This window comes from Orbicella franksi, chromosome 12, assembly GCF_964199315.1.
Source record: "Orbicella franksi chromosome 12, jaOrbFran1.1, whole genome shotgun sequence".
Classification (NCBI taxonomy): Eukaryota; Metazoa; Cnidaria; class Anthozoa; order Scleractinia; family Merulinidae; genus Orbicella; species Orbicella franksi.
This window is the reverse complement of record NC_138156.1, coordinates 9,378,319-9,401,261: the sequence shown is the minus strand read 5'-3', so window position 1 is coordinate 9,401,261 and position 22,943 is coordinate 9,378,319. Positions and strand designations below refer to the sequence as shown.

The 22,943-nt window shown below is 38.6% G+C and overlaps 2 protein-coding genes and 2 pseudogenes across 2 annotated transcripts; all 4 read left to right on the top strand.

Annotated features, from left to right (window-relative positions):
• The window catches only part of LOC145463276 (BTB/POZ domain-containing protein 6 pseudogene), a 1,820-nt pseudogene extending 1,110 nt beyond the window's left edge, over nucleotides 1–710 (top strand).
• Nucleotides 711–3,001: 2,291 nt separating this feature from the next.
• LOC145464053 (BTB/POZ domain-containing protein 6-B-like) lies at nucleotides 3,002–4,441 on the top strand. Its single transcript, XM_081447870.1, has one exon. It carries the CDS (start codon nucleotides 3,002–3,004, stop codon nucleotides 4,346–4,348), a length of 1,347 nt encoding a protein of 448 aa, XP_081303996.1. The 3' UTR covers nucleotides 4,349–4,441.
• Nucleotides 4,442–14,289: 9,848 nt separating this feature from the next.
• LOC145463876 (BTB/POZ domain-containing protein 6-B-like) lies at nucleotides 14,290–15,884 on the top strand. Its single transcript, XM_081447671.1, has one exon. It carries the CDS (start codon nucleotides 14,517–14,519, stop codon nucleotides 15,882–15,884), a length of 1,368 nt encoding a protein of 455 aa, XP_081303797.1. The 5' UTR covers nucleotides 14,290–14,516.
• Nucleotides 15,885–21,104: 5,220 nt separating this feature from the next.
• LOC145463875 (BTB/POZ domain-containing protein 6 pseudogene) lies at nucleotides 21,105–22,478 on the top strand (annotated as a pseudogene).
• Nucleotides 22,479–22,943: the final 465 nt, after the last annotated feature.

Genomic DNA, 22,943 nt, shown 5'->3' with positions numbered 1-22,943 from the left:
AGGTCGACAGAGACATCTCCTTACTTGGAGTAACACTATTCGGAAGCAAACACAATACCTATTCTGTGACTATAAAGATAACAAGGCTGGACTATGAAAAATGTCTTCAATCCAAACCAGGGAAGTTTTCCTCTGCGTCGATGAAGTATAAATCAGTTTCTTACTACGGCTTCAATATTTTCTTTGACCAACCCGTTTCTTTGAAAAAGGGTGTCGAGTACCGTGTCGAGGCTTCTATCTCTGGGTCCAATTCTTGTTTTGGTCAAAATGGTCAAGATAATGTGCTTTGTTCAGGCGTTAGATTTAAATTTAGATCAAGTAGTTATAGTACCAATGGAACAAACGTTGAACGAGGACAATTTTCTGAGTTTCTTTTTACCGTAAAATAAATGCAAGTGTTCTTCTTTTAATTTATCAGGCACAGAAACGCTTAATAACCAGTTCAGGTCAAATTTCTGCGTGGAATTTATTTGAACTGTCCGTTAATCAGTGAGTACACTCGTTTTTGTTTGCTTTTTGTTTTTATAAGAACGTCTAATGTTGGTGCTGAGGTTGAATAAAGTTATATTTTTTTATGATTTGAGGCTGAAAACGTTCTTAAGATGTTCTTAAATTTACTTGGCATTCACTATTTCAATAAATCAAAGCTGAGAGAATTTAAGGTCAACTACCTTGATGACACTTAGGACTTTATATCACCTGATGACTTTGATGGTGCGGAAGTTATTTTGGAACAGTTATAAGAACTGCTGATTATTACAAATTGAGATGTTTTTCATGCAATAACAAAACCATTGTTAATGTTATACAAAACATGCCCTTAAGTATTTAGGTTAATTTACATTTTTTGCTACCTTTATTTTATGCCTGTCATTTAATATACAGATTAGCAAAAGAAAAATGTTCATAATCGACTCTCAGCCTGAGGAATGTTCTTAGTACGTTATTAAAATTTTGGTTAATCTCAGCCTCAACGTTCTTATAAAAAAAGGTTCTTATAAAAAAAAGCAGTGTAGCTGGTTATTGTGAATGTCGAACAGAGCAAAGCGCCTCTTATTTCCTAGATTCAGTCAGGCTGAAACATGAATGATCAATGTTTCTTTTATATATTGCCAGGGGAAATTTCAGATTTGTTTTAACTTGCTAACGTGAAAATGGTTTGTTATCTAAGCTTACGTGTATAATATATGTAACTGTGGTGATATTGATTAATGTTACGTAATAATATTTGTACAATATCCTTTTACTTTATGGCTGCACGAGTTTTTTTCTGTTTTTCATGTCATTTGTTTCAAAAGCACATGTTTTCCTGACATTAAAATTAACCAAGTATCCTTTTTGAGGTGTACACAAAAACTAGTGAAAACCGACGAGCAATCAGAATTGTTGGTAATTTTGAGTAAAAACTTCAGAATCACCTAACTTCACTAACATTCAAAAGGACTGTATACTTCCTTGTCTACCTCCAGAAACATGGCATCAAATATGTATAACTAACAGTACTTACACTGGATGATTTAGTCAAAAGACGTAAGCCTCATTACACCTTTTTGTTGAAACATGTAATATAATAACTTCTGTGTTGAATGCTGCCAGCTCTTTGCCCCACCTCCCCCTCACGTCACCTTCTTTGAGCAACAAAGAGCTACTTTAATTTCTCTTGCCTTTTCCTCTCATCTCACCAGATCACTCTAAATCACTAGATACCTAGATCTATTACTAGATCACTTAATAGTTAGTTGAGAACGTCATGGTAGCTTATAAGAGGACACAAAACAATTGTTTATATCCGTGTGAGACTGAAAAATGTTTAACGGCATGCAGAGTGACTGAGTTGTAGTGACCGTGTACGTACAGAAAGGGTATTTTTTTTTTTTTTATGAAGAATATACGGGTGTTCTGCCAGTCTGTAAGAGAGGGGTTTCCTTAAGGAGCACAAGTGGTTCGACTGTATTGTAAAAGTACAACTATTATAAAATAACAGAGTCATACAGTCAGCATACTGAAAAAAGAAATTAAACAATAGAATCATCCATAAAGTATAACGCACTCATTCAATCTCTGATTACTACTGGTAAATTATTCATCAGAGAGCACACTGCTAAATGCTGGGTTCTCAAAACGAGATCGGGCGCAGCCAGCGAGTGTGGACAGGAAAGACAACAACAACAACAACAACAGTTTATTTCTACTACTGTAAACAGCTAAAAGAGTTTAGAAGATTATAATTATAAATAAATAAATAAACAGTACAGTACATACAGGATACTGCATAAGCGGTCATATTAAATTAAAAATTGAGGCTACATCTATTTTCATCCATTTTATGGGGAAATGACGCGTTTCGGTTTTAGCGCTTGTTCATTATTGATCGGAGTGAGGTTGATAATTTTATTTCTTATTTTATTCCGAGCAAGATTAAAGTTAGCAGGACTGTACATGTAGCCTTCGTAGCTTGAAGCTGGTTGGATTTTCCAAGCGTGTGCTTCTTCGGCGGCCGAGAAGCCGCGCGGGAAAATCGATCTCAACTTAGCCTGCGAACAGGCTCCCAGCGAGGACGGAAAAAAATTTCGGCCAGCGCGAAACACAAGAATTCGGAGTGCAAAGCGATCGAGGCAGGGAGTCGCTTCGTTCGGGCTCACCGGGAACCTTTTTGCAGGCTAATCTCAACTCGGTAACTTCCCTTTCTCCTCGAGGCTTCACCTCCCCAGGCTTGGAAGATTGTTTCAGGCATTCGGTCAGTTGAGAAGCAGCATGAAGAAGGGAAAATAAGTTTTTTAAAAACCAGGGTTCATCCTACTTTCCAAAATGGTTGCCGCCTGTTTTTGTCCGTGCTTACCTCATTCCCTCTTGCCCCTAGCTATTAGCGTGACGCGTAACAGGTTGGTAAATGAAATGCAAAATTTCTTCAACTACCGCTGTGCTGATTGACTTCCAGAAACAACGCGTACTTTGAGAAAGATCGAGAGCTGAAAATCGCACCATTTTTACCCAGAGAGCCATGTCTATCCTCGCAAAGAAAAGCTGGCAAACAGTAAGACCGACGATCAGAGAAAGAAGCAAGTTTATGTTCAACAATGAACTCTTCAGCGATGTGAAGTTTGTTGCTTGGGGGGCCAATGGCGAAAGTGATAGTAAACAAGTGATTCCTGCTCACAAGTTTCTGCTGTCGATTAGCAGTCCTGTGTTTGAAGCCATGTTTTACGGTGAGCTGGCGGAGACTATAGACTCTGTTGAACTGCCTGACTGTGAGTACCACAGTATGTTGGAGCTGTTTCGTTACATCTACAGCGACGAAGTAAATTTAAGCGGAAGTAATGTGATGGGAGTGTTGTATTTGGCGAAGAAATACATGGTGCCTTCACTGGCTAATAAATGCACCGAGTATCTAGAAGATACCTTAGATCCATCAAATGTCTTCAGCATCCTGCCACAAGCACAGAAACATGAAGAGAAAAAACTGGTGGATCAATGCTGGAAAGTGATCGATGAACAGACAGACGAGGTTGTGAAATCAGATGAGTTCGCGACAATTGAGAGGTCTTTATTTGAAGCAGTAGTGGAGCGTGACACTTTGAATATTCCAGAGATAGAGTTATTCAAAGCGGTGAATTTATGGGCGACAAAGAGATGTGAAGAACAAGGCTTATCGACAGATGGAAGTGAAAAAAGAAGAATTCTCGGCGAACGGATTGTGAAAGGAATACGTTTTCCCGTGATGACCCAACATGAATTTGCTTCTGTTGTTCTTGACTGCAAGATACTGACCCCAGACGAGGCTTTTAGCGTAGTAAAATATTTTAATTCGGTCCCAGACAATCCAGTAGGATTTTCCGAGAAGAAGAGAATTAGAAATAAGGAATCCTTTCAGCGTTGTCGCAGATTTGGTTCCGTGGTTCACACTGGCTCAGGTTATCCCTATGCAGCTGATAAAAGAGACTGTCTTGTTTTTACGGTCGACAAAGACATCTCCTTAGTTGGAGTAACACTCTGCGGAGGCAAAAATTGTAATTATTCTGTTGCTATTACAATAACAAATTTGGCAAATAATTGCCGTTTTCCTTGGATTAAATCAGGCAAATTTTCTTCTGTGTGTATCCAGTCATCAGAACTAGTCTCTTACTATGGCTTCAATATTTTCTTCGACAGTCCTGTTGTGATAATGAAGGGCAGCTTGTACCGGATTGAAGCTTCCATCTCGGGTGCCAATTCTTGTTTTGGTGTAGATGGTAGAAAATCTGTGCTGTGTTCAGGAGTTACATTTAGTTTTCAGAAAAGTACTGAGAGTAGCAATGGAACCAGAATTGAACTAGGGCAATTTCCAGAGTTTCTTTTTTCTGTAACATAAATAGTTCTAAATTCGCTGTCAACCCTGGATTTTGATTAGCGATTAGGTTTGAATTAAATTGCCCTTTTATTGTGAAGTCAAAAAAGTCTGATAAATGGGCACCCTTAGCTTCAGCATTGAATGGAATTAGGTTTACACAAGCTGGGTGACAGCTTCTCACGAACACTAGTAATAAATCAGAGTATTTCTGATGGGTACAATTTTGGCATTAAAGTTATGAAGTGATATTTTTTTTGAGGTAACCAAAACAACAAAGAACGGATAACATCCAGACAGATTGCCAATGACCATAAACTTATGCCATCGATAACAAAACATCTCAAAAAAAAAACATTGCTTTTTCTGTGTAAAATATTTTTATCATATAATATGATACATTATTTTATTTTCTCGATTTTTGATTATCTCATTGATATTATGTTTATTATATAGGCTTTATAGAGAGTAAGTTTAGGTTTGCATAATTTAGATATTTTCTCACACAGTTAAATTTTAATAAGGAACTTGGTGTTCTGTGGAAAATGGCGTACTGTTTGTCGTTTCCTTTGTTGATAATCTATGCATTTGAATTGAGTTACCTAAATAAAATAGAAAGTGGATTTTCTATAACATCTTCAGTTTCTGACCTATTTTAAATTTTTTTTATGATGATCTGGCATCGTACTTAATAACTGTCGCTCAGACTGTTTTTACTCCTACCTCAGGTACAGGTAGCATGAAGGGTCCCTCACCTTACACTACTTCAAGCTTATTGGACTTATTAGTTTGTTAGGATTACGAGCTTTGATCTAGTTGTTGACTTCATCCTAACATTTTCAATTCCCACCTTTAATTAAGTGCACCTCCAATCCACAGTTAATGGGTTTTCACAAGAGATTATCAAGGTAAGAGAGTGAATCTCCCATATGTTTTAATTTCTTTTCATATCAGAGATGTTTTCCGCGCTCACAGCCGTCTTTTTGTTCAGCCGGGCTTTCGTTTGTTTTGTGCTCGTTTGGCTATTCATTATTTGGCCGTTTATTCGGTTTTAGGGAGTTTGATTAAGCAAAATTTAACGGCAACGGCAACGATGGCTGTGTAAGCGTGCGTTATAATTCTTTGTTCATTTCTTTAACGTTGTTTACAAAAGGTCACAAAACAACAACGTGAAATAGCCACATTCTGCATATTCGAGAGAACGCGAACTATACGACGGCCAATTTTTAAAATTTCCTTTTCGAATTTTGATACCATCTTACATATTATGTTTGGGATATTTCTGACAGTAAAGACAAACTGAATGAATCTAAATTCTCGCGAGATCTGTGGGTTGAATATTAAGTCGTTTTTTAATCGACGTTGTCTTTAGCGTTGTTGCCGTTGCTGCTTAAACTGCTTTTTGCTACTTGGGCAGCGAGCGTCTGCCTGCACTTTCGACCATCTGTTTGTTCGGTTGCCTAGCTTGTGTTTGGGCGTTTGTTTGCTTTACACTCGTTTGTCTAAACATTTCTCTGCCGTTCATTTAGTTGTTATTGTTTGTGCAGGGGACATCTGCCTCTTATTTAAACTCCTATTAAAGTTTCGAAATGTATTAAAACATACCGAGAGCCGAAGCTCCCTTGCTTGTAACCAAAATATCAAAGAAGACATCCCCACAGCGTTGGAGGTTTTTCTTTGTTTTTAAACGAAACGAAACGACATAAACAGATTCTCCACGAAAACATCCACGCAACGCGCGAGTAATATCCGCGGAAGAACTGGGTACAACGTCTAAAAGTAACTTAAGAGGGATAACCTTAGTTAGAGGACCAATATGAGGGATTCACTCTCTTACCTTGATGATCTCTTGGTTTTCATCAAAGTGTTTCCCAACGGAAGCAAGTTGACAAAGAGATGGTCTTGTTGCGTATCGTGCAACAGAAGTTTAGAATTGCTAAATGTGTGTACACTGGTTTTCGATTGGTCGATGAGCAGTCATGTTGATAACGACGACCACGCAGTGCATTATCTCTTATATTTTATTGAATTTGAGAACTCCCTGACATCCAGTTTCAAAATATTATATGAAATATGAGTACATCCTTTTTGCATTCTTTACTGTAAAATCACTTCCAGGAGACTTTAATTAATTACTGTAGAGCATTTGAAAACTGGCAGCTGATGACGACTTGACCTGTTTTGACGCCTTATCCTGGAAAAGCAACACGTGCACCGTTAGTGACTGATGACATCTAACTCTTATTCACAAAATGATTAGCTGCTCAGACGAAATTTTTCGTATAAGGATCGGCTTTCGCTCGCAAAATCATGCTTTAGCAGCAATATCATGCATAGTAACTTTGGCGGCCTATTTCAGGCTGAGGCCTAATTTCAAGGCATGATACATCTAATAAGATGATGTGACAAATCTGATTTTTAAATTTGAGGCATCCAATTAAACGTTTTTTTTTTTTTAATACGTGACAAACTAATTTTAATGTGTGACACATCTCGATGTATGCATAACACATCTTATCTTGAAATATCTAATTTGATTGCGTGATATACCTATTTTAAACACATGACCTTTCTATAATAGTTGTTGGGTTGCAATTCTAAATTCAATGCATGCATGCATTTCTAAAATTAATACGTGGTCCATTTAGCTTTAATGTTGAGATTTCTACCAAGTGCGTGATATTTTCGTGTAATATTCTGAATTAAATTTTAATGCGTACCAGCAAAGGAACTTATCCTGCATTGTCCACAGGTCAGGGGGCACATAGTTTCCAAGAAGGTTCGCATGTTATAGAACTTTGTTTTGCCGCATTGTGACTTCCAAAGTCTACAAGCCCTGGGGTATGCATCGGCACAAGCTACATATCAAAAATAAAAAAACAAAAACAAAAACAAAAACAAAAACAAAAAACAAAAAACAGAAACAAGCAAACGAATACGATAAATTGCCATTTTAACCCGTAGTTGTACTTTTTTTGTTTGACAAAGGGAGTTACAACAGAAGAATATGAAGGAAAAGGAGCATAACAACAGGAAAAGTAACAAGTAAGAGCAGGAGAACGAGCTGGAAGAAAACAGAGGAGTAGTATTGAGAAAGAGAAAGAGAAAGAGAAGAAAGCAAGGCGACAAATTTATAAAAAAAAAAAATAGGAGAAATAGGAAGGAAATGGAGAAGGACTAAGGAAGAGGAGAAGAAGGAGCAGGAACACAGACAAGTTCGTAAATCCTTATAACGTTCGCCACCATATTTGCAGAGGAAAAACGGATAGACATAGAACAATTTACTTGGCTTGTAACGAAGAGTTGATGTGAAAAAAAAACCTCACGTGGGCATCCTTGCTTGTTAGGCCCAGTAGCTTCTTGTCCGTTCCAGCAACAACCGTAAACCGGGTTGGTCCACTCACGTGACATCCTGGGACTCGGTGACTCTATTTACCAAAGAATGAGAGACAAAGCAGTTCTACCAAAAAGCCTGGTGAAGTCCCATCCGAAAAAGGCGTGAGTATGGTGGGTTTCTTTTTACATGTAATTGTTGTTCTACAACTGCGGAGTTTGGTTATATAGGTGACTCAAGATGGAACTCTAATTTGTTTTTTTTTTACCCATCAAGGTATCTTTTAAGGTTGCACACAAAAAAACTTAAACGTCGTCATATCAAGCTCATGTTTTTCAAATCCATCAAGAAATTTTGTCGCACGCGATTGGCGATGCAGCCAAACCTGGTAGCTCCTGGTGAATATCAGATGGCATTTGACGTACACATTTTCTGTTTTCATTCAACATTCTCACATTTGCAATTGTCAAAGTAATTAAAATATATATACACTAAGTTAAAACTAAATAAAAAATCTTCCTAAAAGAGCTTACACTGTATGTTCGCTTCTCGTAATTGATAGCTTTTGCGGACAACGATATGTGAAAATTTTCACCTCAAATGGAGGAGTGAGTATCTATCGGTCAGGCGTAGAATCCTTGAAATAGAATGTGAACTTCTTTATCGTCATTCAAGTCTGACTATATCTATTATTTGGCTCTTTGTTTTAGAATAGTATCTTTCGGGGTCACGTGACACACTTGATGACAAGATGACAAGATAACAAGATGACAAGATGACAAGATGACAAGATGACAAGATGACAAGATGACAAGATGACAAGATGGCAAGATGGCAAGTTGACAAGATGGCAAGATGACAAGATGACAAGATGATAAGATGACAAGATGACAAGATGGCGAGATGACAAGATGGCAAGTTGACAAGTTGGCAAGATGACAAGATGACAAGATGACAATGAGATGATTTAGTCCTCTTTATAAACAACAACCACAACAACAACAAAACTACCTTTCATTTGAGTAAGCCGGGCTGTATAATATAAACTTACCACAGTATCCGCATGTGTTAGGACAGCTTTCTTCCAAAAAGGTTTTTCATTTGTTCATTGCTCTCTATGTCTACATCATTACAGAGCATCTTGTATTTGTCACAAGCCCGTGTGTCCGCGCACAGTTTCACTAGAAACAAAAAAGGAAGTTTTTTTTGTGATCTTCAGGTTACTTCTTTCCAGAGGCTGTGGCTATATTGCTAATTTAGCTAAGAACACGTAGATATGCATCATTTAGATACTTAGATCTAATTATACCAGGTGTTCTGTAATATATCCAACACGAAAGACCGTGTTTGACCACAATTCCAAACACCGAGAAGAGAGTTCAAAATACCACGTGTGGTGGAGTATTTTTGACGAACTTTGAGGTGTTTGGAATTGCGGTTACACATGGTCTTGAGTGTTTGATATATCTTCTTAATCGAAACTAAAACTAAGGAGAAAACAGAGAAATACAATCGTAAAAATCTTTGCTAACTATGATCAGATATTCAAACACCCTCAAGATCATGATTGCCCTTGTTTAAAGTTCATAAATTAGTAATGAGTTTGAGAAGGTAATTTTCGCCTTTTTCTGCGTACTGAATTGAAAATTTTTCGATACATTGAGAAATGTCCCTTTAATTGGTAGGACATCCTGTCTTCAGGTCAGCGGTTCTCATCTGACGTTGGAATCTTAATTAGATTACAAATAAATAGATTACAAAAAAAATGTACGATTTCCTGTTTAGTTTGGTTGCTTTGCCGAACAGTTTCGTTCTGTCAATCGCCTAGCGACTAGTTCACAAGGCATCGTCTTCAGGTAATGCGAAAAATGTTTCAGGGCTGATAACCCCGGGGGACTCCCATATACAAACGAAATACAAAAGAACCCCTAAGAGGTACCAAATCCGCCTTTTTCACCCCTAAAAGGTACGACGAGCACCCTCGTCCTTTTTATATGGGAGTGCCCCCCCCCCCTCCCCCCGGGTGATAACGTCATACTGTATAGCTGGGTATTGTATTCCGACCAGATATTTACAGAAATCGCATATCCGTAAAAATAGAGCGCCTTTTAATGGATAGAGCGTCCGCCCGGTGTTCGGGAGGTCATGGGTTCGATTCCTATCGATTTTTCTTTGTCCCACGCTCGTGTCATGTTGATTAGTTCACTTTTCACATCACATATATACTTGCACATCCTTTCATGGCAGGTCCATCCGCAAATGTCTGTCCATCTTCACAACAACCATAACGCCAGTATTTACATTCTACGAACGTGGAAAGATCAAGAAGAAAACTACGCTAGCATGTAAATTGGATTCTATAGCTACGGATGATAGCTTTCTACAAAGTGATTTTAAAGATAGCTATACTCAATAAAGAGGTGATGGGACTATCTTTGAGATGTGTTGGCGTAGGCGTTATTTTCATGGAATACACCATTTTAAACACAAGATTGCATAAAATGTTGTTGAACGAAAGGAGGCAATTGTATTTGAAAGAAACATTCCACACTATTGTATATATATAACCCTTGCAGGCTGAAACTACTTTTCTGCTTGAAATAGCTAGCGAAGCAAGAAATCTAAACTGTAAAAATAAAATGATTAATTTTTTTATGCTACATTACGAAGAAATATCTCTGTCAAACGTCGGATGGAGCAACAATTAACAACAACAAAAACTTAAAGACCGAAACAACGACATTGAAACAATTGCGCCTCATGACTAATATGATCTGACCCGGCTCAGTAATAATTAATGTAATGACTATTTAGGACTTTGGATCTCGGACTCGCTATTGTGAAATCAATCGTTGTCTTGGAGATCATCATTGCCACCTTACCACAAAATTGACAAGCCTTAGCACATCGTGATCTCATCCACTTTTCGTATCTGTGATCTTGACAAGCTCCCAAAGAGGCGTAGTACTCACAGCGAGGAAAGATATCTTTGCATTCTCCTACCTCTGTCGAGGAAGCATAGATTAATAATTATTGCAAATAAAAAATGTGTGTCTTGTTTAGGGACAATTTTTTTCTCTTAGAAATAACGGTTAATTCATGAAAAGTCGTCGTTACAGGCTAGGTAGATACAAAGTGTAATTTGACACTCTTGTTTTTCACAAGGGAGTAAATTCAATTAGAGCGGACGAATCGTCATCACTCTTTCCCACGAGATGTTTGCTATCTTTAGTAACAAATGGTAACTTAACACTATTGCTTTTTATATGGGAGTAAATTCAATTAGAGCTGACAAGTTATTGGCTATTGTTTCCAGGATATGAAACAAAAAAGAAGCTTTCGTTTCTGGACGGTTTTTACGTCTCTGCAGTAGCAGTTTAATAGTTTTATTTGATGGCATTCATTTCAGTGCGATATTTTAAAGGTAAAAAGTATGAAAACTGTTCAAATGTTATTTGAAGACTGCGCGACACCAAGTTAAAGTGCAATTTAATTAAATCAGGCTCAACGTGTCGGAGGTTTTTTTTCTCTTTCTTTCTATTTTCGGTGAAGTTGTGTTGTGTTATGTTGTGTTGTGTTGTGTAAAAAGGTAAACTTACGACTCGTATAAAATGCGAAAAAGTCTCTAAATTAACTTGAGTATTTTTGAGCAAAAATTCCTCTTGGGGGTTGAAAGGGTTATGTGATCGGTGAGTGAGGGAGTTATGCATGTGCGCGTGTCACACCAATCACAGTGCGGGTTGTATCAAAGAACGAATCAAAGTGCCTGTTAGAAAATAAGATGGTATCTACATTAATCTGGAGACGTGTCAGATTACTGTAGTTTGTTCAGTCAAACATTTTATGGCTTGCTATTTAGCTATCTTACCATGACCGATGTCACATCGCAACCATAAAAACTTGTCAAATTAACCAAATCATCACTGTACCATGAATGCTTCTATCTCCGACACTTCACAGAAAAAAATAACTCTTGCACGCCTTGCGTGCCTATGTACACTTAAGCAAGCACATACCGTGCTTTGAAAGCCTCGACATGTAGGAGTGATTTCATAACGGACATGTATAAATGGCGATTGTGGACACATGAGTACACTCATGACAAACCGCTAAGATCAACGTTGGGGAAATTTCGTAATCAAAGACAATCATGGAGGTGTTAACACAACTGATGCATTTAGTACAGGCTGTTCCAATCTGTTTTAGGTTTTTGACAAAGTAAACGATGCGTTATCATTCAAGTCCAATCGATACATTAAATTTATCGGCTGAGAATCGTGGAAAACGCAACCGTCGAAAAAAGCTTCAATTTCGCAAAATCTTTTATTCCCCCGGGGGAATAAGCCGTTTGGCCCCATATTTGTTACTGTACGGCCACTCCGAGATTCCTAGCGAAAACCTTGCTTCACTGCATGCCAAGAATGAATCTTATTACAAGGGGAAGATATTATTGAAGATATTTCCCTAAAATCAAACACAAAATATGTAATGCAGTCCCATCAGTTAGGTAATAGCACTTAAATGTGTCTTAGTGGTTATGTTTCCCCCGGAGTAGAATTTTGACAGTAAAGAAAAACGACTGTGTGAAAGATAAAAATTATTTGTTTGAAGCTTGTTCCAGGCAATCTGATTGTGGCGAGTGTCAAGATTCAGATTGTGACAGTCGAATATCTCCGACCCCCCCGGCAAAAAAAAAATTCCTGCGGGGAACTTGACCCCGAAAAAACGTTAGGGAGACTAAACATCAACTAATAAGCATTGGATTGCTAAGTTTAAATTTGACAGCCCTATTATATTGCTAGTGATTTGCATGTTAACTGTTAACTGTTCTTGACTGAGCAGTAAATAAGTTTTAATTTTCTGTAATTATAAGACATTTTTAAAAGGTCGTCTCTTTTAAGACTAATAGAGTGCAGTAGATGTGCATTGTTCTTTAAATTTGTAAATGATTTATTCATCATGAAAAGTCAATTTCGAAAAAAAATGCGGTACTTCCCAATGAGAAATTTCCGTGTTTTTTACTACCAAGGACTGCGATAATACAGTTCAACCCCTATTAAACGGCCACCCTCGGGGAAATGGATAGTGGCCGCTTAAAAGGGGTTGGCGTCTAAATAGAGATAAAAACAATAGAAAAGACCTCATCGGGACTTGATTACTGGCCGCCTAATAAGGGTGGCCGTTTAATAGGTGGCCGCTAAATAGTGGTTGAACTGTATTACAACACCTTATTATCCAATTTCTGCCGAATTTCTGCTCCATTTTCCATCACTTTTAGCTCTAAAAGTGGCCGTGGTCGCTTACGAGAGGAAGTCGCCTACAAGAGGTTCCAAACAGTGATGAGAGTGGAAAACTTTTGATATTTTGGAAAACTGTTTGCTGAGAAGAGGTGGTCGCTTACGAGCGGTGGTGGCAACCGGAGGTTCGACTGTGGTCTTTCACGTAGACTTAAGGGTTCTTTGCCTAGCAGACTGCGAATAGCCCCTCTTTTGCTTAGTCCGTCGAGCGAGACCTTCTTTCGATTCTCCCTCTCTGGGAAACTCATCTTTTAGAATCTTTTTAATAAGGAGGAATTTTTGGCTTTAGGATTTGAGTCAATGTTTCCCTTAAGAATTTTCCTAAAGACGTCTTGTTACTGAGATAGTGTGAACAGAAGTTTTGTATTCACATATACAGTACAGGTTAAACGAAAACAAAAACTTCGCCCGTTTGTCTACGTTACCATAGAATCCTTTTCAAATCATGATAATGTCTTTTAATTTAAAAACCCTTTAGTCAATAATTTTCAATGAAATATGGAACGTGCTTGTAAAAATGAAAGTTTCACGTCGTTTGTCTTCTCCATGTATACTTGGGTCATACGTATGTAATGAAATCGCCAAACCCTCCTTTTTCTGCAGACATATGCAAAGTATAGTCACAGTATTGCAGCATAGCGCAACTCTGACAACGTGGTGCAGTTTTGAGCTGTTCAGCTTGTGTCATCCTAAAGAGGCCGAAGTGAAGAATAGGTTAGTTTCACTGAGTCATTCGTTAATTGTCATACATTCTTCCTTGTCTTTTTCGCCTCCCCTACCCCTTTTTGGGGAGAGCAGGGATGGCAGAGTGGTGAGAGCGCTCGCCTCCCATCAATGTGGCCCGGGTTCTATTTCGGCCCGGTGCCATATGTGGGTTGAGTTTGTTGTTGGTTCTCGCCGTGTTCCGAGTTTTTCTCCGAGTTCTCTGGTTTTCCTCCCTCAACATAAACCAACATCTCCAAATTCCAATTCCACCAGGATAGAGGACCCGCATGGAAACCAGCTAAGGCTGATGTGGCTTTAAATCTCTTAATTTCTTTCCCGTTTGCGCCTGCAAAAAGGCGTAGGGTAACTTTTTTCGTGACGTTGAATATCTATATACTGTATTAAAATTCTTATTTGGGTCCAAGGCTATGAAGGGCTTTGCTTACCAAGGAAATGGGAAATAATTTAAACATTAGAAATAATAATTTTTTTTTTATATATAAATTCGGAAAAAGGCGAGATTTTAAAATTGTGAAATATCTTCCATTTTATCTACGATCTACACCCCTTTGTCGGTTGAGCATTTTCAAGGAGGTACTATAGATTCCGGCTTACGGTATTAAGCTGGATATTAAGCTTCGTTGGGATATTAAGCTGGCTGCTCATTAAATACAACTGATTCCTCAGATGTAACGAGTTCGTACAACCTCAACCTAGCGTGAAGCGTGACCAATAGTAAAATGAGATGCAAATTTGTTCGACCACCGCTGACTGACTTATCAGTACAATTTATTCAGTTTCCAGAGTTTCTCACAAACAACGCCAGAGAGCTGAAAATTTCGCTGATTGTAACCCCATGGCCATGTCTGTGATCGAGAAAAACTGGCAAACAACAAAGCCAACTATCAGAGAAAGAAGCAAGCACATGTTCAACAAAAATCTCTTCAGCGATGTGAAATTTTTTGTGCGAGGAGGGCGCAATGGCCACAGTGAAAGTAAACAAGTGATTCCTGCTCACAAGTTTGTGTTGTCGATTAGCAGTCCTGTGTTTGAAGCCATGTTTTACGGTGAGCTGGCGGAGACTACAGACGCTATTGAACTGCCTGACTGTGAGTACGAGAGTCTGTTGGAGTTGTTTCGTTACATGTACAGCGATAAAGTGATCTTGAGCGGAAGTAATGTGATGGGAGTGTTGTATTTGGCGAAGAAATACATGGTACCTTCACTGGCTGATAAATGTGCGGAATATCTGCAGGATAACTTAGATGCATCGAATGTTTTAGGTATCCTACCACAAGCTCAGAATTTTGAAGAGCAAAACCTGGTGGATCAATGCTGGGAAGTGATCGATAAACATACAGAAGAGGCTGTGAAATCAGATGGATTTGCGACAATTGAGAGATCCTTACTTGAAGCAGTTGTCGAACGTGACACTTTGAACATTCAGGAGATAGAGTTGTTCAAAGCGGTGAATTTGTGGGCGACAAAGAGATGTGAAGAACAAGGCTTATCGGCAGATGGAAGTGAAAAAAGAAGAATTCTCGGAGAACGGATTGTGAAAGGAATTCGTTTTCCAGTGATGACCCAACATGAATTTGCTGATGTTGTTCTTGACTGCAAGATACTGACCCAAGACGAATGTTTTACGATAGTGAAATATTTGAATTCAATTCGGAACAATCCAGTAGGATTTCCAGAGAACAAACGTACTGGTTTCAAGGAATTGTACATGTTTGAACGATGTTGCAGATTTGGTTCCGTGGTTCACACTGGCTCAGGTTATCCTTATTCGCCTGGTAAAAAAGACTGTCTTTATTTTCAGGTCGACGAAGACATCTCCTTACTTGGAGTAACACTCTGCGGAAGCAGAAATTGTGATTATTCTGTAGCTATTAAGATAAAACGTTTTGATAAACATGGGCTTAATGATCTTTGTAACAAAGCAGGAAAATTTTCTTCAGTGTGTATCGAGTCAGATCTAGGTTCTTACATATACTACGGTTTCAATGTTTTGTTCGACAGTCCAGTTGACATAAAGAAAGGTGTCAGACACCGTTTGGAAGCCTCCATTTCTGATGGCGCCAACTCTTGTTTTGGTCAAAATGGTCAACGTTCTGTTGTTTGTTCAGGAGTTAGATTTGATTTTAAAGACACTGCTACGAGTAGCAATGGAACGACAGTTGAACAAGGACAATTTCCAGGGTTTCTTTTTAATGTAAAATAAATGGTTAATTAATTGACTTATTGAAATACAGTCAAATACACTGAGGATGAAAGCTCTCAGTTTTGAAATATATCACCAGGTTCAATAAATTTGTTTATTCAGGAGATTTCCATTCAGCCTAAATTTGTAGCACCTTGGAGGCTATAATGGACTTTGACAAGAGAAAATCTCTTGACTTTGAACAATTGTGAACTTTTTAACATGTGAGGCAGTCTCAATCTGATACGAGACAGGCCGTTAAAGAGCCTGCCGATGTAAATAGGGTTGTTATGTAGAATAGAATTGATTGTTTCTTCATATATCAACTTTACAATTGCTGGTAATTTTGTTATTTTGTAGTTTAGCAGTTGCAATTACAAAATTCTACAATATTATGTGAATAATATCACTGAGCATTCGATTCCTGATTGCTAATTTAGTAGTAATGCCTTGTATATTTGCTTTGATCACACAAATGCGATGTACGATACGTGATTCCATGTTTCAATTTCCTAAACAAAGTAACGTTTCCTACTGATCTGAGTGCGTTGCGAGAAAAACTGCGACACAGTCATTATGATTTGACACACCGTAAAGTGATTTGCGGTAAGTAATGACAGTGACAAGAATTTGCGGATGTTGTTCTTGACTGCAAGATGTTGACACAAGACGAATCTTTTACGATAGTTTTAAGTATCTGAATTCAATTCAAAACAATCCAGTAGGGTCTTCAGAGGCCATCAGACTGGCTTCAAGAAATTGTTTGCTCATTGATGGTCGCAGATTTGGTTCCCTCAGCTGGATCACACTGATTCAGGTTATCCGTATTCACCTGATAAAGAAGATCTTTAAAGACATCTCCTTACTTGGAGTTGCACTTTACAGAAGCAAAAATAATACCGTGTATTGTCAGTGTAACGATACAGGTAAAAGATCTGGGTGAAAAGAAATATCTTATTCCAAACCAGAAAAGATTTTTCTGAGTCTTACAAGTATGAATGAGTGTCTTATTACGCCGCTTCAAAATTTTCTTTTACTAACCCGTTTTCTTAATGAGGGGCTGCGATTATCGTTTCGAAGCTTCTACTGATTTCTGGGCCCATCTTTTGTTTTGGGCAAAATAATGATAAAGATAATGTGCTTTGTTCAGGTGTTACATTGACAGTGTATAAGACATAGGCACGCAAGGCGTGCAAGAGTTAATTTTTTGTGAATTAAAAGTCCTTGGATGTAGCTGCACTCAGAGCACTCTTCTTAACAGTTATGATAAGGTTAATCCAACAAGTTAGCTTGGTAACGATGTACAGGGGAAACACAAATTTCGAGTTTATTTCACCATAGGATATGTGATATGAAGCGTACTTTTATCGAGGTTTGATTTCGGCAGTCGATAAGAGGCTTTGGTTATTAGAACTACATGGAGCTGTTACCAGCAAGACAGCTAAACATCATGCAGTCTGCAATAGTAGCTAACGGTAAACGGCAGATTGGTGTTGATTCTGGATAATTTTTCTGACTCATTTTATGACAAGAACTAATTAAATTATAACATCGTCACGCGATAGTATGGTCTCGCTCTGTTGCCAACAATGATCGTAGTTTTTTTCGGTTTTGATATTTCACGAAACCACTTCAAATTATATCGATATCAAAACCTATTTAAACGAGAAGATATTATTGAAGGTAAACAGCGTTACCTTATTGAAGACTTGAAACAACCAGACGCATAAAAAACTGTATAACCTTTACAAAACGCCGTGAAATCTGTAGACTTGAGGAACTGAGTTTCCTCGTCCCATTATACTTCTCGACGCTTGAGAGCCTTTTCGGTGAGAAAAAGTCAGTTTTGGAATCTGTAAAGAACCACTGCGCCGCCTCAAAGTCTAATCTAATTAATTTGCAGTTTAACTTGCCGCCATGGAGTCTTCAGGAATATTTGAAGAGTTTCCATAAAGCAAACCTTTAAGGGACGGACCATTAAAAAAGTGATTGGCGGGTGGGGAAAAAAACAAAACAAAAAAATTCATGCAAGGGAGGGTGACTGAAAAAACAAATTCGCGCAAAGAAGAATTAAGTGAAGGGAAAAAAATCCTGCAGAAAGAATTGCACTGTCGGGCTCACAAACTGTGAACGCCTGAAGCACACCTTGGCAGCCACTTTATACTGAAGTTTTAATTTCTTGGTCCTGGTTTTCTATTCAATTAGGAAAACGTTCATTTTCCCCTTCCAAGGCTGACACATTTTGTGAGCAGCAACCTCATATGGACACTGGTAACCAAAGACCCTTGGAGAAAAACCTTTATGGATAAACAGCCATCCTGCTTGATTCGTGTGCACTTAAGCAAGCAAAACCCGTGTTTTGAAAGCCTCGGCATATTGAAGTGATTTCACATCTGACATGTATAAATGACGATTGTGGACACGGATGTGCACACCCTTGGCGAACCGTAACACTTAAGATGGCCGCTAAGATCAACGTTGAACAAATGTCGTAATCAAAGAGAAACATTGAGGTGTTAACACAACTGATGCATTTAGCACAGGCTGTTTCAATCTATTTTAAGTTTTTGACAAAGTATTCGATGCATTATCATTCAAGTCCAATCGATACATTAAATTTATCGGCTGAGAATCTTGGAAAACGCAACCGTTGAAAAAAGCTTCAATTTCGCAAAATTTTCTTATTCCTCTAGGGGAATAAGCCGTTTGGCCCCATATTTGTTTCTGGACGGCCACTCCGAGATTCCTAGCTAAAACCTTGCTTCACTGCATGCCAAAAATGAGTTTTACTACAAGGGGAAGATATTATTGAAGATATTTCCCTAAAAATCAAACACAAAATATGCAATGCAGTCCCATCAGTTAGGTAACAGCACTTACATGTGTCTGATACTTGGTTATGTTTCCCTCGGAGTAGAATTTTGACAGTAAAGAAAAACGACTGTGTGAAAGATAAAAATTATTTGTTTGAAGCTTATTCCAGGCAATCTGATTGTGGCGAGTGTCAAGATTCAGATTATGACAGTAGAATATCTCCGACCCACCCGCCAAAAAAAAAAATTCGTGCAGGGAACTTGACCCCGAAAAAACGTTAGGGGGACTGAACATCAACTAATAAGGATTGGATTGCTAAGTTTACATTTGACAGCCCTATTATATTGCTAGTGATTTGCATGTTAACTGTTAACTGTTCTTGACTGAGCAGTAAATACGTTCTAATTTTCTGTAATTATAAGACCTTTTTAAAAGGTCGTCTCTTTTAAGACTAGTCGAGTACAGTAGATGTGCATTTTTCTGTAAATTTTTAAATGATTTATTCATCATGAAGAGGTCAATTTCGGAAAAAATGCGGTACTTCCCAATGAGAAATTTCCGTCTTTTTTACTGCCAAGGACTGCGATAATACAGTTCAACCCCTACTAAACGGCCACCCTCGGGGAAATGGATAGTGGCCGCTTAAAAGGGGTTGGCGTCTAAATAGAGATAAAAACAATAGCAAAGACCTCATCGGGACTTGATTACTGGTCGCCTAATAAGGGTGGCCGTTTAATAGGTGGCCGCTTAATAGCGGTTGAACTGTATTACAACACCTTATTATCCAATTTCTGCCGAATTTCTGCTCCATTTTCTATCACTTTTAGCTCTAAAAGTGGCCGTGGTCGCTTACGAGAGGAAGTCGCCTACAAGAGGTTCCAAACATAGTGATGAGCGTGGAAAACTTTTGGTATTTTGGAAAACTGGTTGCTGAGGAGAGGTGGTCGCTTACGAGCGGTGGTGGCAACCGGAGGTTCGACTGTGGTCTTTCACGTAGACTTAAGGGTTCTTTGCCTAGCAGACTGCGAATAGCCCCTCTTTTGCTTAGTCCGTCGAGCGAGACCTTCTTTCGATTCTCCTTCTCTGGGAAACTCATCTTTTAGAATCTTTTTAATAAGGAGGGAATTTTGGCTTTAGGATTTGAGTCAATGTTTCCCTTAAGAATTTTCCTAAAGACGTCTTGTTACTGAGATAGTGTGAACAGAAGTTTTCTATTTACATATACAGTACAGGTTAAACGAAAGCAAAAGCTTCGCCCGTTTGTCTACGTTACCATAGAATCCTTTTCAAATCATGATAATGTCTTTTAATTTAAAAACCCTTTAGTCAATAATTTTCAATGAAATATGGAACGTGCTTGTAAAAATGAAAGTTTCACGTCGTTTGTCTTCTCCATGTATACTTGGGTCATACGTATGTAATGAAATCGCTAGACCCTCCTTTTTCTGCAGACGTATGCAAAGTATAGTCACAGTATTGCAGCCTAGCTCAACTCTGACAACGTGGTGCAGTTTTGAGCTGTTCAGCTTGTGTCATCCTAAAGAGGCCCAAGTGCAGAATAGGTTAGTTTACAAGTCATTCGTTAACTCTCATACATTCTTCCTCGTGTTTTTCGCCTCCCCTACCCCTTTTTGGGGAGAGCAGGGATGGCGGAGTGGTGAGAGCGCTCGCCTCCCATCAATGTGGCCCGGGTCCGATTCCGGCAAGGTGCCATATGTGGGTTGAGTTTGTTCTTGGTTCTCGCCTTGTTCCGAGTTTTTCTCCGGGTTCTCCGGTTTTCCTCCCTCAACATAAACCAACATCTCCAAATTCCAATTCCACCAGGATAGAGGACCCGCATGGAAACCAGCTAAGGCTGATGTGGCTTTAAATCTCTTAATTTCTTTCCCGTTTGCGCCTGCAAAAAGGCGTAGGGTAACTTTTTTCGTGACGTTGAATATCTATATACTGTATTAAAATTCTTATTTGGGTCCAAGGCTATGGAGGAATTTGCTTACCATGGCCATGAAGGGCTTTGCTTACCAAGGAAATGGGAAATAATTTAAACAATAAAAATAATAAAAACTTTTTTCATAAATTCGGAGAGTGGCGGGATTTCAAAATTGTGAAATATCTTCCATTTTATCTACGATCTATGTACACCCATTTGTCGGCTGAGCATTTTCAAGGAGGTACTTTAGATTCCGGCTTGTGATATTAAGCTGGATATTAAGCTTCGTTGGGATATTAAATACGACTGATTCCTCAGATGTAACGAGTTCGTACAAACTCAGGCTAGCATGAAGCGTGACCGTTAGTAAAATGAGATGCATACTTGTTCGACCACCGCTGACTGACTAATCAGTTCAATTTATTCAGTTTCCAGAGTTTCTCACAAACAACGCCTTCCAGACAGCTGAAAATCTCGCTGATTGTAACCACACAGCCATGTCTGTGATCTAGAAAAACTGGCAAACAACAAAGCCAACTATCAGAGAAAGAAGCAAGCACATGTTCAACAAAAATCTCTTCAGCGATGTGAAGTTTGTTGTGCGAGGAGGGCGCAATGGCGAAAGTGAAGGTAAACAAGTGATTCCTGCTCACAAGTTTGTGTTGTCGATTAGCAGTCCTGTGTTTGAAGCCATGTTTTACGGTGAGCTGGCGGAGACTACAGACTCTATTGAACTGACTGACTGTGAGTGCGACAGTCTGTTGGAGTTGTTTCGTTACATGTACAGCGATGAAGTGATCTTGAGCGGAAGTAATGTGATGGGAGTGTTGTATTTGGCAAAGAAATACATGGTGCCTTCATTGGCTGATAAATGTGCGGAATATCTGCAGGATAGCTTAGATGCATCAAATGTTTTCAGCATCTTGCCACAAGCTCAGAAATTTGAAGAGCAAAACCTGGTGGATCAATGCTGGGAAGTGATCGATAAAGAAACAGAAGAGGCTGTGAAATCAGATGGATTTGCGACAATTGAGAGATCCTTACTTGAAGCAGTTATCGAACGTGACACTTTGAACATTCAGGAGATAGAGTTGTTCAAAGCGGTGAATTTGTGGGCGACAAAGAGATGTGAAGAACAAGGCTTATCGGCAGATGGAAGTGAAAAAAGAAGAATTCTTGGAGAACGGATTGTGAAATGGATACGTTTTCTAGTGATGACCCAACATGAATTTGCTTCTGTAGTTCTTGACTGCAAGATACTGACACAAGACGAAGCTTTTAACGTGTTCAAATATTTCAATTCAGTTCCAGACACGCCAGTGGGATTTCCAGAGACTAAACGTACTGGTTTGAAGGAATTTTTTGAACGATGTTGCAGATTTGGTTCCGTGGTTCACACTGGCTCAGGTTATCCTTATTCACCTGATAAACAAGACTGTCTTCTTTTTGAGGTCAACAAAGACATATCCTTACTTGGAGTAACACTCTGTGGAAGCAAAAATTGTGATTATTCTGTAGCTATTAAGATAAAACGTTTGCATGGTTCTCGTGATCTTTGTTCCAAAACAGAAACATTTTCTTCAATGTGTATCGAGTCAGACCTGGGTTCTTACTACGGTTTCAATGTTTTTTTCGACAGTCCAGTTGACATAGAAAAAGGGTTCAGACACCGTTTGGAAGCCTCCATTTCTGGCCGCGCTAACTCTTGTTTTGGTCAAAATGGTCAACGTTCTGTAATGTGTTCGGGGGTTAGATTTGATTTTAGAGACAGTGCTCTGAGTAGCAATGGAACGAAAGTTGGACGAGGACAATTTCCAGAGTTTCTTTTTACTGTATTCAAATACACTGAGGATGAAAGCTCTCAGTTTTGAAATATATCACTCAGGTTCAATAAATTGGAGATTTCCATTCAGCCTAAATTTGTAGCACCTTGGAACTATAATGGACTTTGACAAGAGATAATCTCTTGACTTTGAACAGTTATCTTGCAAACTTTTCAGCAATCATGTGAGGCAGTCTCAATTGATACGAGACAGGGCGTTAAAAAGCCTGCCAATGTAAATAGCCGGGTTCTTATATAGTATAGAATCGATTGTTTCTTCATATATTAACTCTACAATTGCTCGTAGTTTTGTTATTTTGTAGTTTAGCAGTTGCAATTGCAATACTCTAAACTATTATGTGAATGATATTATTGAACATTCGATTCCTGAATGCTAATTCAGTAGTAATGCCTTGTATATTTGCTTTGATCACACAAATGCGATGTGCAATACGTGAGCTCTTGTTTCAATTTCCTAAATAAAGTAACCTTTCCTAATGACCAGAGTGCGTTG

Coding starts and splice junctions, on each gene's coding strand:
- LOC145463876 (XM_081447671.1), top strand. CDS start 14,517: ATGGCCATGTCTGTGATCGAGAAAAACTGGCAAACAACAAAGCCAACT.
- LOC145464053 (XM_081447870.1), top strand. CDS start 3,002: ATGTCTATCCTCGCAAAGAAAAGCTGGCAAACAGTAAGACCGACGATC.